Consider the following 14,544-nt stretch of genomic DNA (forward strand, 5'->3'; position numbering starts at 1 on the left):
CAGGAATGCAGGAAGTTGACATGGCTTAAAAGAAATAATAGTGTGACACAGCTCCTGAACCCACTTTGCTGCCTTTTCTGAAGCACTTAATGAAATGCAATTAGCCTTGTATTATCATACGAAGAGGAATTAATGAGGCAACACAGTGTAGTTCTCTCATCTTCCCATAGGCTTCCTTCCACAGCTTCTCACTGCTTCTGTCCTGTTTCCCTTGTCTCAACTCATCTCCCAGAAATATAAATTTTGCATAAAGTAAGTTTCCAGAAAATGTTATATTCCACCTAGCCACTACAGAATTATGCTTTTAAATGTACCTAAAAATAAACAAAGCCACAGAAACACCTACGCACGTATGCTTCACCACCACTGTTCTTAAGACATTTCAAATTTTGGCAGGAGTGGTTTATAAGGAATACAGTTGGCCATATACTGAGCTTGATTAAAAACAAAACAAACAAAAACCCCAGACAAACCACTCCCCCCAAGCTATTAAATAATTATTAAATATTTTTTAAAATAAGCACAATTAGATCAAATAGATACATTCAAATTTAAATTCCATACAACTATTTGCACTGGAATAATCCATTGCTCCTTTCATAAAAATGAAATCACTAAAGCACGCAATGTCCTTTGATGACCAGTTCTAACCAGATCCTACATCTGCTGGATATTCTACTGGTACTGTGTCTCCTATACAAGCAGAACTGCATGTGCCTCTATCTATAAACTGTTCCTTTTCATTTCCCCCTTTGCACCCCAAAAGAGGCCATCAGGCAATCAAGGCAACACATTCCTACTCCAGATGTGAGCCAAGCCGCTAGTTAGAACTCAGAAAGGAGTTGCTGCACAGGAAGAGGTAGCCTGAGAGATGCAACCACTCAACCTCATAACCAAAACCTGGTCTTCCAATGCAGTTCTAGATAAAGATTAAAGCATTAATCATGAGACCCCTTCAGAACAACCCTGTGGCAGCATCACATTCCAGTGGCATTACTCATGTTGCTCCAGTTCCCATATTACAGTGCAGGCACAGTAGCATTAAAGCAACTTATCAGCACTGACCAGTCTTTCAATAACATATCACAGCCCCTTTTCAAACACATTTTACTGTTGCTGTAGTGCAGTACTGCAGTCCTTTCCTTGCGTGTCCTCCCCCCTCCCAGCCTCATCGCCAGGTTTGGATTTTCTATGCAAAAAGAGAAGGATCTTTCCCTTTAGATGCTTACTAGCAACACTCAGCATGGTATGTGACCCCTTGTCACATGAAGGGTTGCTCTTGGGCAGCTCCCCCAGTTAGAGGACGCTGTGCTGCATTGCCCTGCCATCTGATAAAAGAAGCATTTGTATTACTGCTAACAAACTTCATCAGTGGAACAATAAACCATAAGTAGCCTTAAATAACAGTTGCATAATAAGTAGTCTCCTCAGGATGCCAATAAATACAAATCCGTATTGTGTGCATCATCACATGCACCAGAATGAAAAAAGCAACCTTGAAAAAGTATCTTAAAAAATCTACTTCATGTCTCAGAAACAAACCTTCATCCTGTTTTTTTCAAGTTTTCTCATATTTATCTATACTAAGACCTTTGTATATGCCTGCAGACACTGCTCTGGAACTGTGAGTGCATGCAGATGACATTAGGACAGTGAGATAAAGTGGCCTTTGTGAGAAGCAGGCCAGCACTCTGGAAACCAGAAAGTGGCCATGAGCACACAAGCACAGGACTGACTTCAGGTTTTGTTTTATGAAAGCCAGAAGATTTTAGTTTGTTTCCTGTTGACAGCTAAAGCAGGATTAATACAAATCTCAGAAGATTAAATTTAAAGATAAAGAATTTGTTAGAAAGAGATTCATGCAGCACGTGTGTTACAGCCAGCCTGCAGAGATTAGAAAGAGGGTCGAGTTTAATTACCATCTGGGGCAGATGATGGGACTCTTACATTCAGTTTATATAACAGACACCCTTACTAGCAATCACTGCATCTCAAATTAATGCTAAGATAAACCCTTTTTTATTAAATCAACCTATTAGCTCTTCCATTTCAGTTATGGTAACATCTGAAAACATTGTTTCATCTTCCCCACCAAGATATCCTTTTAATATTTAGTGCAAATCATTCATTGCCACACACTGAAGTGAGTGCCAATCCTATTCATTCAGGTTCAGCCTTGCCCTCCTGGGACCACAGCATACACACTGTTGCTCCACTGTGCATCAGGATATGTAGAACTTATAATTACTGTCACTGCAATCTGAAATACAGCTGTTCTCATCATAAAAAGAAATAGATCTGATGCCTGAAAAACAAAATGCCCATACATTTCTCCACACCCCACTCTTAGCCAAATCATCAATTGGAAATACCATACTTCACTTATTTCTTCTGCAAAGCAAAATTAAAATAGATAAAGTCTCCATCATTTCAGTTGTTGGTTTCCATCCACATTCTATATTAAAACATCCTTAGAAGAGTTCATATGGACCACTGTGAAAAGCAAATGGCACATAGCCAAACCACAATACAGTGCAAAAGTAGGCCAGTCATCTGCATAGAACCTGCTGTCATTAAAATTACTAAAGTGTGGAACATTGTACTTGATTCTAGTTAGAAATGCAAAACGACACTGCGGTCACTGCACAACAAGATGGGATTTAATGCTCTAGGCAAGAAGCTGATTTATTAAAAAAAAAAATAAATAGAAATGAGCTACTATAAAGAATGTTATTTCTGAAAGCCCCATGATAATCCTCAAATTCATGCATCTGATGCATGCAATTAAAATACAACATTTTTCAAAGGTAGTATGCAAATTACAAGGAAATTATTTCGGTAATTGTTGCTGTGCAAATTGGTTTAAATAAAGAGGCTTTTTGGCTCTTACTGCAACAACAACCAGTCTGTGGGAATACTAAAGTTCAGTCTAATTTCCCTTTTTCATGTACATTAGTTGTTGTTTTTATATTCTTGATAATTTTCAACTTGTAAATATATTTTTAAAAATAAAAATGATCAAAAGAGATATAGTGTTGTTACATCATTTCCAGTTCTCTCCTTTCAAGTTTCCTGCAAGAACTGAAAGGTATAATTGTCCTCTGTTTGGAGAGGCAGCTGGTATGCACATGCAAATGAGGATCAGTGTAATTTCCATAAGAGACAGAACTACCGTTGCTTTGGACATTGGTCCCTCCACTATAACAGTCTACAGTTTTGGTGGGAAAACACAATAAAACAAGGAATAATAGTAAATAAATAAAAACCTTGTGATAAAATGTCTGCTTCTCGGAAAAAACGTGTCTAGAAAGTTATTCCATGTTCTTGAAATTTGCCACATAAAATGTATTTACATCATAGCACCACCATGAAGAAGAAAGTTTAATTACTGATGATGCAATTTAAAACTTTGCTCTCTGAGTTGTTTATAAGCTGTCAAATGTTGACAGAAAATAAAAATTGCTTTTTAGGTGCTATAAATCTGAAAATAGCAATCAGCTCAGACTGTAAAACTTTAATAGATAGGCATGTCTGAAATTAAATCTAAGAAAACAGGTGGAAGGGATTTAAAACAAAAAAGCTTCAGCTTACTTCAGAAGGGGCTGGCCTTTTTTGTGTTAAAAAATTTAACTTTAATTTTCAAGACTGAAATTGGGAATTTCTGAAAAATGAAAGCATACTTCTCATTTGAATTTAGGAAACAATGTCAATGCAATGTATTTCAAACTCCTGCAGTTGGCTGCTATACAAAAAAAAAGCCACTAATTTTAGTTTCTTTATGCAGACAGGTTCATTCACCAGTATTGTAATGTCAAGCAGAGTGGAATGTGCACAAAGAAGTCAACTATGAATGGAAGCAATTACACGTTATATAATTTTTTAAATCTGCATCGTAAAACAATATAGTCTTTTTATGCAAAACAGTTGCTGATGGATTAACTGTTTTCTTATATGTTATTTCTAAATCATGTCATTGCCGCCCTCATAAACCATACTATTTTGTTTAGTTTTTCACAAAAGCACAAGAAAATTCTGACTGCAGTTTTTGCAGATAGCTCCAGTACATGTGATTACTGTGCTCATGTATCTGGAATATACCTCAATTCAAAACAAACCTGATTCAACTGTTTTAATCTTGTAACTGGTGCTCATAGGACATATTATCTGCATTCTCTTATTTCTAGTTTTCTTAATAATATGTAAATAAAATGTAAACAAATGTAATATATTGCTGAATTTCCTCTGTATGCATGCCTCCTATGTGGCAGAGGCCTTCATGATTTGTGAAGACACTAGCTTTATACAGAAACTTCAGATAGTGGAACAGAAAGGCAAAAAAAAAACAAACAACCCACAAAGGGTAGGAAAATATAACCAGCTATTCAATTTATTTCATTTGTAAACTCTATATTCCTATGCCTTTGTGAGAGGATGCAAGCTGCCTAACGGGCAAGGTAAAAAAAATGCTTTCCTGAGTAAGTCACTTTACATAGCCCAAGCAACAGCCTGTCACAGCTACCCAAGTGTACTACCCACAGTTTCCCTTCTCTTTTCCATTTTGTGATGTCTTTTGAAGTCACTAACATTTTTTTCTCCTCTATTCCCTTTCTGAAAGGGAAATCTGTTTCTTTCTGTAGTGCTGTTCATCTGTGCTTGCATGGCTTTTTCCTTTTTGCACTAAGCAAATCCTCATCTCTGCCTCAGTCTAATACCAGGTGCAGCTCTCAAATATTTGCAGTACATCAGAACAGTGACTAGCACAAGAAAGCCCCAAGCAGGATCCCAGTTACAGAAAGCTTCGCATCTGAAAGATCTTTTTATGCAGAGAGCTGGTCTGCCTACAACAGTACAGCTCTTAACATTTTTCAACCAGAATAATTTAAGGCATCCAGTCTTTTCCTACAGCATTTAGACAAAGGAGAAAAGCAGAAAGAAAAACTTCAAAGAGTTATGTACTTCCTTTACTGGCTGTACTGCCAGATTGACACTGAATAGAGAGGCTATTCTTGTAAGTGAAATGTGACTGTGTTTGTAAGATCAGGCCTTCAATTTTAAAACTGTCAGCACATTAAAGGCAATAATACATGCAAAGGACTGAATTGAAGCATTTAAAATATCTTTTCAAAAACTGTCGGGGAGAAAAAAAACAACCTTAATACATGTCACTCACCTGAAAAGACATTGGGAAATGTCTCCGTAGAAGCCTGCACCCCTGAGGACTTTCTTGAATGTGTCAAAGGCACTCTTTCTGTTTGAAATTTCTCTTTAAACCCCTTGTGCTCCAAGTAGCCTGCAGAGCCCACCTTCTGTGTTGTTTCACATCTGTGATTAGAAAACTCTTCTGTCCAGTCTGCAGAACGACTAAATACACCTGTCAAACTAGCAGACCTCTGCTTCTTGACCGAGACCTTTTCTTTTGTGTGGAAAGACTCCTGCCTCCTTGTAAAAAGAGGGCTCTGGGATGGGGAGGGAGATGGTGAATGGTTGGGAGAACTCAGTTGCCTGGTAGTGGTTTTAATGTAACATGGATTAATTAGATAGGGCTTAAAGCATCGGGAACCAAGAATCTGACTGCCTGCTGTCCCCTCAGAGGACAAAGTGACATTTTTCATTTCTGTGGATAAATCATTACGCAGGTCCTCTTGACTGGCCGACAGAGTGCTTTTCTCTTCCTGATTCTCATGAGCATGATCACAGCCTGCATCTGAAATACCATCCTCTGTTACAGAGTGCTGCAAATCAACAGCCTGCACTCCAGTAATTTTAGTCTCAGCATCTGCTACAGAGGTCGGAAAAGGTCGTGTGGAGCTGGATGTCTGAGAACCATTTCCTACGGCAGTTCTATTCAAATCATCTTTCAGTTCACTAGCTACAGCATCCACTCCAGCAACGAGCTGCTCCTCAATCAATCGCTTACGTTCTTGTGTTTCAAATAAGCCGTTACCAGGAGAGCTTGTGCCATTTACTTCTTCTTTCACTTCACGTTCAGTTGCACAGGTGATGGGAACATTTTCCACAATTTTAGATAATGCTGGAAAAGCCCCCTCAGTGTCTGGGCTCCTCTCTTTGTCAGTGGTAGTTATCGAAAGAAACCGTTCAAAATCTAAGGGGGCTGCTTGCGAATTATCCATGTGTCGGCCCATTGTTTTGGTGACAAGGTCCTCAGTTCCAACATTAATTGCTCCCTGCTGCTGCTGCTGCAGTCTAATAGCTTGCTGGATATCAGAAAGCAAATCCTCTTGTTCTGTGGCTGAATGGAAACTGTATATATCTGTATCAGAGCCAGAGCTGGTCCTTTGTCCATCCTGTGCCTCTGCAGCAGCTGGGACAGTTTCATTTCTGATTTCAAAATGTTCCACATCTGTGTCTGAGAGACCCCCTTCATCTGCAGAGATGCTTATATCTGGAGTTTTGGTTATAATTGAATGAGTACTGTCCAGCTCTCCAGCCTGCACGGCCTGGCTATCCAAAACATCCTCCCGTGAGCTGCTATTCCCATCTTTAGCCTTGGACAGATTTTTTCTGATCCTCAGATTTGAAAACACCGAGGCCCTCGAGTCCGACTTACCCTTCTTCTTACCGGATTCACTTCCTTTTGCATGCTTCCCCAGACCCCTTCTGCTTCCCGATACCTTCTTTGTGCCATCTGTATCCTTGGGCCCAGAGGCATCCTCTCCTCCTTCAGACACATCACCTGTATTTTTCTTTAGCTTCCCATCTTGATTTCCCATGATTTTTCGTAGTGCAACACCTTCAGCAATCAAGCCATGCTCCTGGATTTCACTCCTTTGGCCTGCCGGCAGGATCCCCTCTAGCGATCCAGGTTTGTTTTCAAGCGGTAGTGATGCAAACGAAGCAAATGCTTGCTGTGCCTCTCTCCCATCTGCTAGAACTGCCTTTTTGCATAATGTGCTGCTTGCACTGGGCTCCGCTGGGACATGCTCAGTACAGCACTGAGAGCTGCAGACAGCTCCTTCCAATGGCTGCTGCTCACAGAGCTGCTTGCTCTCCGGGCTTTTGCTGCAATCCTGTTTCTGTAGGAAGGATTCTGTGAAAAGTGTTTCTTTTATAAAAGTAACTTCTTTTTCCACGGTTTTTATTGCCTGCATTGCAAGCTCAGCTCGTCACCAGATCATTTATAACTTCTGGACTTCCCTGAAGGGGAAAAAAAAAAAAAGTTAAAGCAAGTCACTTAATTACTCTGCAGTTGCTCTGGAATTGTTTAAATGAATAAACTAATAATCTTGGAAATATAAATATTATTGTTTATAAGGTGCTTAAGCATATGCTACTTTGACAGATTACACTGTACCTCTGGTGATTTACATGTTTACTTTTTTAAAGGTCACCAAAACAAGTTACACGGTTTTAAAAGGAGAGTCACACAGAAAGTCAATAGATGAAAGATAATAAACAACAAATTCTTTCCACAGTTATAAAGAGTTTCATTTAAATTCAATGCATTATGATAATTACACTATAAAAAACTTCCCACCATTTGTATTCTGAGAAGGTGGATAAACTATTATTCCCAGGAGAATCAACTCATCAATATTAAAACATACCACCATTGTTTTCTCTGATAAGAACATCTGGCACAAAACAAAACAAACAAGAAAAAATAGCACTATTCAAATGCTACTAAGGAAAAAAGATAAAGTTTCCTCTATTTCACGCTATATCTTCAATAATTGATTTAAATACTGCTATTTGCTAACTATTCCAGAAGTTTGTGCAACAGTTTTAATACAGTTGCTGCTTCTGTTCCCACTTGGTTTAGATGTATAAGCATCCATATTTCACAAATAAATTTCCTGAACTCCCAGGTACATACTCTCTTCCACTTCTACAATTTAGATTTAAAATACCTGGAATAGAAAAAGGGGCATAAGGCTGCCAAATTGCCAAGTTGGATCACTACATCAGTTCAATGCCTTGGTTCAACACTAACGAAAAAGTAATTAGATTTCTGTTCATGATTTATCATCACTAAACTGCCTGGTTTATTACTTTCAGTTTCTGTGAAAGACTTTTGATATTCCTCACACCTCTGAGTTTCTTCATTAGCAATTTTCCCTTCATCAGAGATTTCTTAAAACAATACATAATTGCAGGGAAATGCATCCTATTGGTTTATGTAACTCTTCGTTTTGGTATAATTCTCTTCCTACCAGAGGTTTCACTTGTTTTCCTGTGCCTTAATACATATTAAAGAAGAAGAAAATAATTCACACTTTAAAAACTATGCAGCCGCCCCCACCCCTTCCCCATCTCTTCCCCCCCCCCCAAGGGACACTGAATACCTTTACAAATCTGGGCTGTGGTCATTATTAAATACTTGCTGTTAATTCAGTTTGGAAAGAACAGCACTGTCAATAATACATTCCAGTAAATTATTTTAAACTCATAATTTTTATCTCGTGCTTCTTGGTCACTTACTGGTGATTTAAGTCCTGTTTTGAGAGGCCTGAGGCTCAGGCATCAGGAGCCTTCTGTCTACAAGAATTCAAGTGCTGTAAGGGGATCAGATGACTTTGTAGATTCAGTGTTTTGGGTTTTTTTTTCCATTTTTTACTTACTTAATGACATTATGTTTTTCATTTACAGCACTCAGCATTCATACATATGCTAGCAAGAGCTAATGTAGCAAATCCTGCAAGAGCATATTAAGTAAATTTGCTTTTTTTACTCCATTCCTCCTTTTGCTTTCTGTTATCCTATTTAGCGTCCTAATCTGTTGCAGTATTTTACCTTTTACAGCATTATTATATACTTGCAAAAGGCTTTTAAAAGCTCAGGTCATTTCAGTCCATCTGAAGATACACAGTAAGAATTACTTAAGGCACAGTTTGTGGGAAGCATAGTAGTAGAATACTACTTTGATTGGTATTTTCAGACTAGAACTGACAAGGATTTAACTACTGATTACAACTGGAGTACTTGTAGCTTCCAACTCCTTTTAAAAGCTCCTCTGCCACTATACTCTGCTGCCAGACATTAACATAGTGCAGAAGTAATGTAAAAATACTGTGGACTGAATGTGTAATGGAAACATAGAATTAGTGCAGTGTTCTGAAATATTCCCTTTTCTTTCTTCTCCCTAAACTTGCATTACAAACTCAATACACTCCCATTACAACTAATGATAATTTGCCAGTAGTAATTACACTGCAAATTATGCTTCAAAACCAGGCTATCAACAAATCTGGTGTTATAAGACAGTCAAGCTACAGACTGAACTTCATTTTTTTATTAGAAACTTTCAATGGTTTAAACCATGTATCTGCACAATTTCCTAGGAGATCTCATACAGCACATCCTGATGAGCAAGTCCTCAAAAAAACCAAACAAAAAACAGATAAATGTAGAGCCATAGATATTAACTGAGTAGAAATATATTACAATAACAATTATTTGGTTTGTTTGTTGTTGTTTTGGTTTTTTTCCAATCTATACCTGTAATCCTAAAAGTAAAAGAACTGTAAGAAAAAGAACCAAAGCATTTTCTAGATAGCCCCTCTGAATGTAGTATCCTAACTAAGCATGGATTCTAACCAGGATTTCTGGTCTATATGGAGAAAGAGACTCACAAGAATGGGCATACTTACGTGAACATCAAATAATTTGCTTTGGTTATTCCATGTAAGGCACAGACAATATGTTTAAAATGGAGGGTAGAAGCAGAAAACAAATTAACCCAAAGTAGCAGTGATAGACACAACTGTCAATCAGCATTTGCAGGGAAGTACAAGAGGTTAATGCTAGCGAAACATAAAACCAAAATTTTATACTTTGGTGTTTGCTTATTTACAGGAGTATTTAACTCTGAGGAAAAACATATTATTGAAAGTCAGCAAGAAACCAGAATGTTTTGGCATCGTATAAACTACATTTTCAAAGCTAAGAATGTATGCTATGTTCCACACCAAAAAGAAAGAGACTTTCAACAGAAAGAAAAAAAAAAAAAGAAAGAAAAAAAAAAGAGGGGGGGGGGGGGATTTAGGTATTCAAGAAGGTATTTTGTTTTTAATAATAACTTCTTCACTTTCTACAAAGTGTCAACAAACAACTGAGGCTGGTCTGGGAGACTCTGCCTACCTCATTTAATATTTGTCAGTGGTCAAAAATTCAAGGGGCAAGATCACAGGCATAGGCTTGAGATCTTCCTCACCTCTCATTCTTCTCTGAAGCTCAGGAGATGCAAATGGCAACACACAGAAGGGATTCAAAACTTACAGCTCAAGATGCATTTTCCGTGTGCTCCCAGAGACTTCTACATTAATGCATTCCTGTTAGAAAAGTAAGCCCCTGTTAAAAGATGGTGATTATTCTCAATGAAGAGAGTTACCATTTACTGCAGCTTCTTTGGAACAGTGGTAGGACTCCCCCTCCACTGCCTACCTGCCCTGCTGGGAGGGGAAGGACCACCAATAGCCCCAATTGCTCACACCTGGGTGCAGGCCTCAGCCTTCTGGAGCACAGCCAAGACAAAGCACTTCACCTGGGGCAGGGCTGGGACCATAGTGGGAACCTTTCCTCCCCAAATTCCTCACAAAAAAAGCTGGGCAAGCAGCTGATATCCTGGCATTTTGGGCCTGTTGCAAACACAGGCTGCCTGAGGGGGAAGAGAGGGGTGCTGAGGGAAGCCTGCCTTGAGGAGACACAGCTTTCCTGGGGTGGATGAGTTTCACCATGTTTTATTCACAGTGATATTTCATTCTACTCCTATTGTAGTTGACAAGCACGTCCCTACAGCGTGAGGATGATGACGCCACGTTACTATCGCTGATGGGCCCCAGCGCTGCCACAGGTCGTGCCTGCTGGGCAATGAGCCTCTGGGTCGGGGTCGGGCTTCACCAGGAAGAACACAGGAAAGGGGTTAAACTACAGGAAGGCCAGCAATACACAAACTGCCCCAAAACAGCACCCTGGCATTAATGCTGTGGCTACCAGCACTGAAGCACCATTGCTACTGTGCAGTAAAAGGGGAGGAGGGGCCCCCCAGGATGAGCCGCCCCACAGGCCCCACACGTACCTCCCATACCATCCTGCACAGCGAGGGGACGGCTCTGGATGGATGCTCATGGCCAGCAATTCCGGGAGCTCAAAGTGGCTGGCCAGGATGTGTCCCTGTGTATATGTGGGCCCTGTGAGCCCTTTCCCTGATGGGAAGGCTCAGCAGCTGGGGCTGCAGGGAGGGCAGTGCAGCCAGGGCGGGTGCCCCCCTGGGGTGAGCCACAAGATGGCAGCCCAGGGCAGAGGCTGCTCAAGGAGGCTGAACCTCCTTCTCCAAAGCCACAGGCAAAGCCTGCGCTGCCGCTGCTGCTGCCACGGCCCCCAGGTCACCTCCACAGAGAGGAGAGCTGAGGGTGAGGTGGCAGTGGTGTGAAAGCCACAGCACCACACTACCGGGCCCGGAGGCCATGACAGTGGCCTGGGAGCTGGGCTCTGCTCACACCGCTCTGCGGCTCCTCCAGGCTCCTTTGACACCGCTCCTAGAGAGAACAGGGCTCCTGCCTGGGAGAGCAGCCCAGGGGATCCTCACCTCTGCCATACATGCCCTTCAGAGATTTCTTTTTTAATTAGTGGCCCAACATGCACAGGTTTGGTTTGTGGACAAAGGCACATAGATTAGTAGGTTTTTAAGTGCTCTGTTGTCACATTACTGGTTGGGATATGGTGATACAGACAATGTGAAGAAAAGTTTGCTAAAGCAGATTAGGATATTCCCAGCCTCTGTATGTTACTAAAGCTTGCATTTTCGTAAGCAAGCAGAGGGCTCATCCTTGTTCACTCCAGTGCTAGAGCCAAGTCTCTGTTCCAGCTGTCCTGTGAAAGCAGGAAGCCTCCCCTGGCTTCGACTCTGAGAGTACTGGGAAAGATATCTCCCAAGAAGTCATCAGCTACCTTTAATTACTCCCCATACTGCCAAAGCCCTGCTCCAAAGGGATTGCAAATCATTTTCCATCTCTTTCAGCTATGCAGAGAATTGTCTTTTTTGATTCAACAAATTCCAGCAGATTCACTTCTCCTTTCTGACATGCAAAGGTCAAGTCAGAAAATCACAAAATATAATGTGGATTAAGTAGCCATAGTGACTAGGAATGAAGTTTGTCCTGCCCTTGCCTCCTTTGTTTTGTAGTAGATATGAGATTCATCTTTTTCTTTCTGTTTATATTGAGGTGATCCAGCTGTTGAGAAACCTAATTTACCTATTGAAAGGTTCCTTTTATAAGAAGATTGAACCTAGCAGTAGTGATCCCAGACAAGTGTTTGGCTTGCCTAGGAGCTTGTATTAGGTGCATGAGAAAATGATGAATAGGATTTTAAAATGCCTGCTACATAGTGCTGAACTTCCGCCCATGTAATTTCTAGTTAGTGAGAACTAGCATTTAACATTAATGTATCTACAGAAGCAGGGTCTCCAGCAATGCAAGGTTTGCCAACTACTGTACTGCAGAATGCCCCCTGGCTAGGAGCCAAAAATATTTGTGAAGCATTTAACATCCTGGATTTCTCACCTAAATGCAATAATATGTTTATGTATAGTAAAACAGAGGGATTTTTTTCTTTAAAAATGTGACCAGCTTAACATATCAAAACCCATACACATTCCAACAATCCATTCTATGGTTTTCCTCTAACATTTTCACATTCTTACTGCTGCTTTATTGTAAAATATAATTTTCAGCATAAAAGCTATACAGAACCTTTCATAGTTACTTATATAGGACGGGTTGGCTGAATAGCTGCACACAAAACCCTGCCAGCATTCCAGAGATGTATGCATTGGAGGTCAGGGTCAGGTCACAGAAACAGTCTCTGAAAATACAGGCCTCTGCAGGTACCACAGCTGAGGACTTCTTTATCTGGAGCACAAGATTGAATGCTAGCATTGTAACCAAAAGCCATGCAATAGGCAAGTGTGAAGGTTTTATTCCCTATGGCAGACTGGAAAGTGAGGTATCCTGCAGTTCAGCTCCCACTTCTTGCGCAAAGTTCATTTCAGACAGATTTTATTCCAAATGCAGATAGCCAGCAGCTTTTGGTAATATACACTAAGCAAATTCAGTGCAACACAGTGTAGGTTGCATCATGAAAAAAATAATTGGTAAAATATCTGCTGACCAGGCTATCAAAGAAGAACAGATAAGACAGTTTCTGCTGTTTAGACCACTGTAAATTGGTAAAAAATCAGAGTAAGAATCCAAGTAATAAATCTCATTTTCTAAGGGTGGGAAATGTATGCAATAAGTGTTTCTTCAGACCTCTTAATAGCTTGTGAACACAGTAGGAAACACCAACCAAGCTTTTAAGATTAAGATCATTAAACCCCTGCAAAATTCACAAACACAAAATCAGTATTTGGGTGGAGGCAGGGGAAGACAAGCAGAACTGACTATGTCAGTCAAACAGGATTCACACAGTTTAAGAATACCCACCGCAAGCAAGCATTTATTGGGGAAAAATGCAAGAAGAGATTTATTGTACTAGAGGATAGAGAAAGGAACAAAGAACAAATCTGTAGGAAACTAGGCCTCTTCATTCTCATTCCTTAGAGGAGAACATACTCTGTTAAATCAAGCATAAAATTATGTATTGTCTTTTTGGGTTTTTTGAACAACTCCCAATGTACTTAATGACAGGATTGAAAAATGTAGACTTTGATTTTTCTATCAGTGGAAGTTCCTGCCTGCAGAGAGCCAAAAATGCAATGAGACAATGGCAGATTTTTGAGCCTAGTCTTTTTCTGTAGGAGAAAAGAGATTAATTTAAGTACATAGAGCTCTAATTTTATTGTTTTACTGTAAGAAGTATCTATTAGTCTGAAGGAAAAGTTGACAAAGATCAAGTTCCAAAGTTTCTTCTCTCTTTAAAAAAAACTAAGTCCAGTGATATGGTTTGTTTTTAAAAAAATATGGAGACAAAAAATAGAATAAAAATTCATAATTTTTACCCTCTTCTTTTAGACATGAGCTCCTGTTCTGTTGCAGACATCCACACACACACACGTGGATGTGCAAAGTTGGGATGAAATAAAGAAAGAAAGCTATTGATTAGCTTTCAGTTCTTTATATAATAGCAAGCACCCTCCTATCACAGAGTCACAGAATGGCAGGGATTGAAAGGGACCTCTGGAGATCATCTAGGCTAGCATCCCTGCTAAAGCAGGTTCACCTAAAGCAGGTTACGGAGGATCATGTCCAGGCAGGTTTTAATATCTCCAGAGAAGGAGGCTCCACAACCTCTCTGGGCAGCCTATTTCAGTGCTCTATCACCCTGAAAGTCAAAAACGTTTTTTCTTATGTTCAGATTGAATTTCCTGTGTTCCATTTTGTTCCTGTTGCCCCATGTCATGTCTCTAGGCGCTACTGAGAGGAGTCTTGCCTCATCCTCTTGATACCTTTGAGGTATTTATGAGCATTTATAATATTCCCTCACCCCCTCTCGGTCTCCTTTTCTCCAGGCTGAACAGGTATCTCAGCCTTTCCTCATAAGGGAAATGTTCCTGTCCCCTAATCACATCCCTCTACTGGACTCACA

The 14,544-nt window shown here is 40.1% G+C and overlaps 1 protein-coding gene across 1 annotated transcript in view; it reads right to left on the reverse strand.

Moving 5' to 3' along the window:
- Positions 1-7,152, reverse strand: part of FMN2 (formin 2) — a 149,194-nt gene extending 142,042 nt beyond the window's left edge. Inside the window, exon 1 of the mRNA XM_009997594.1 lies at positions 5,171-7,152. Coding sequence (XP_009995896.1) covers positions 5,171-7,109 — 1,939 coding nt within the window. The 5' untranslated portion in view covers positions 7,110-7,152. The remainder of the gene's footprint in view (positions 1-5,170) is intronic.
- Between the last annotated feature and the right edge of the window lie 7,392 nt (positions 7,153-14,544).

This window comes from Chaetura pelagica, unplaced genomic scaffold (assembly GCF_000747805.2).
Source record: "Chaetura pelagica isolate M959 unplaced genomic scaffold, ChaPel_1.0 scaffold235, whole genome shotgun sequence".
Lineage (NCBI taxonomy): Eukaryota > Metazoa > Chordata > Aves > Apodiformes > Apodidae > Chaetura > Chaetura pelagica.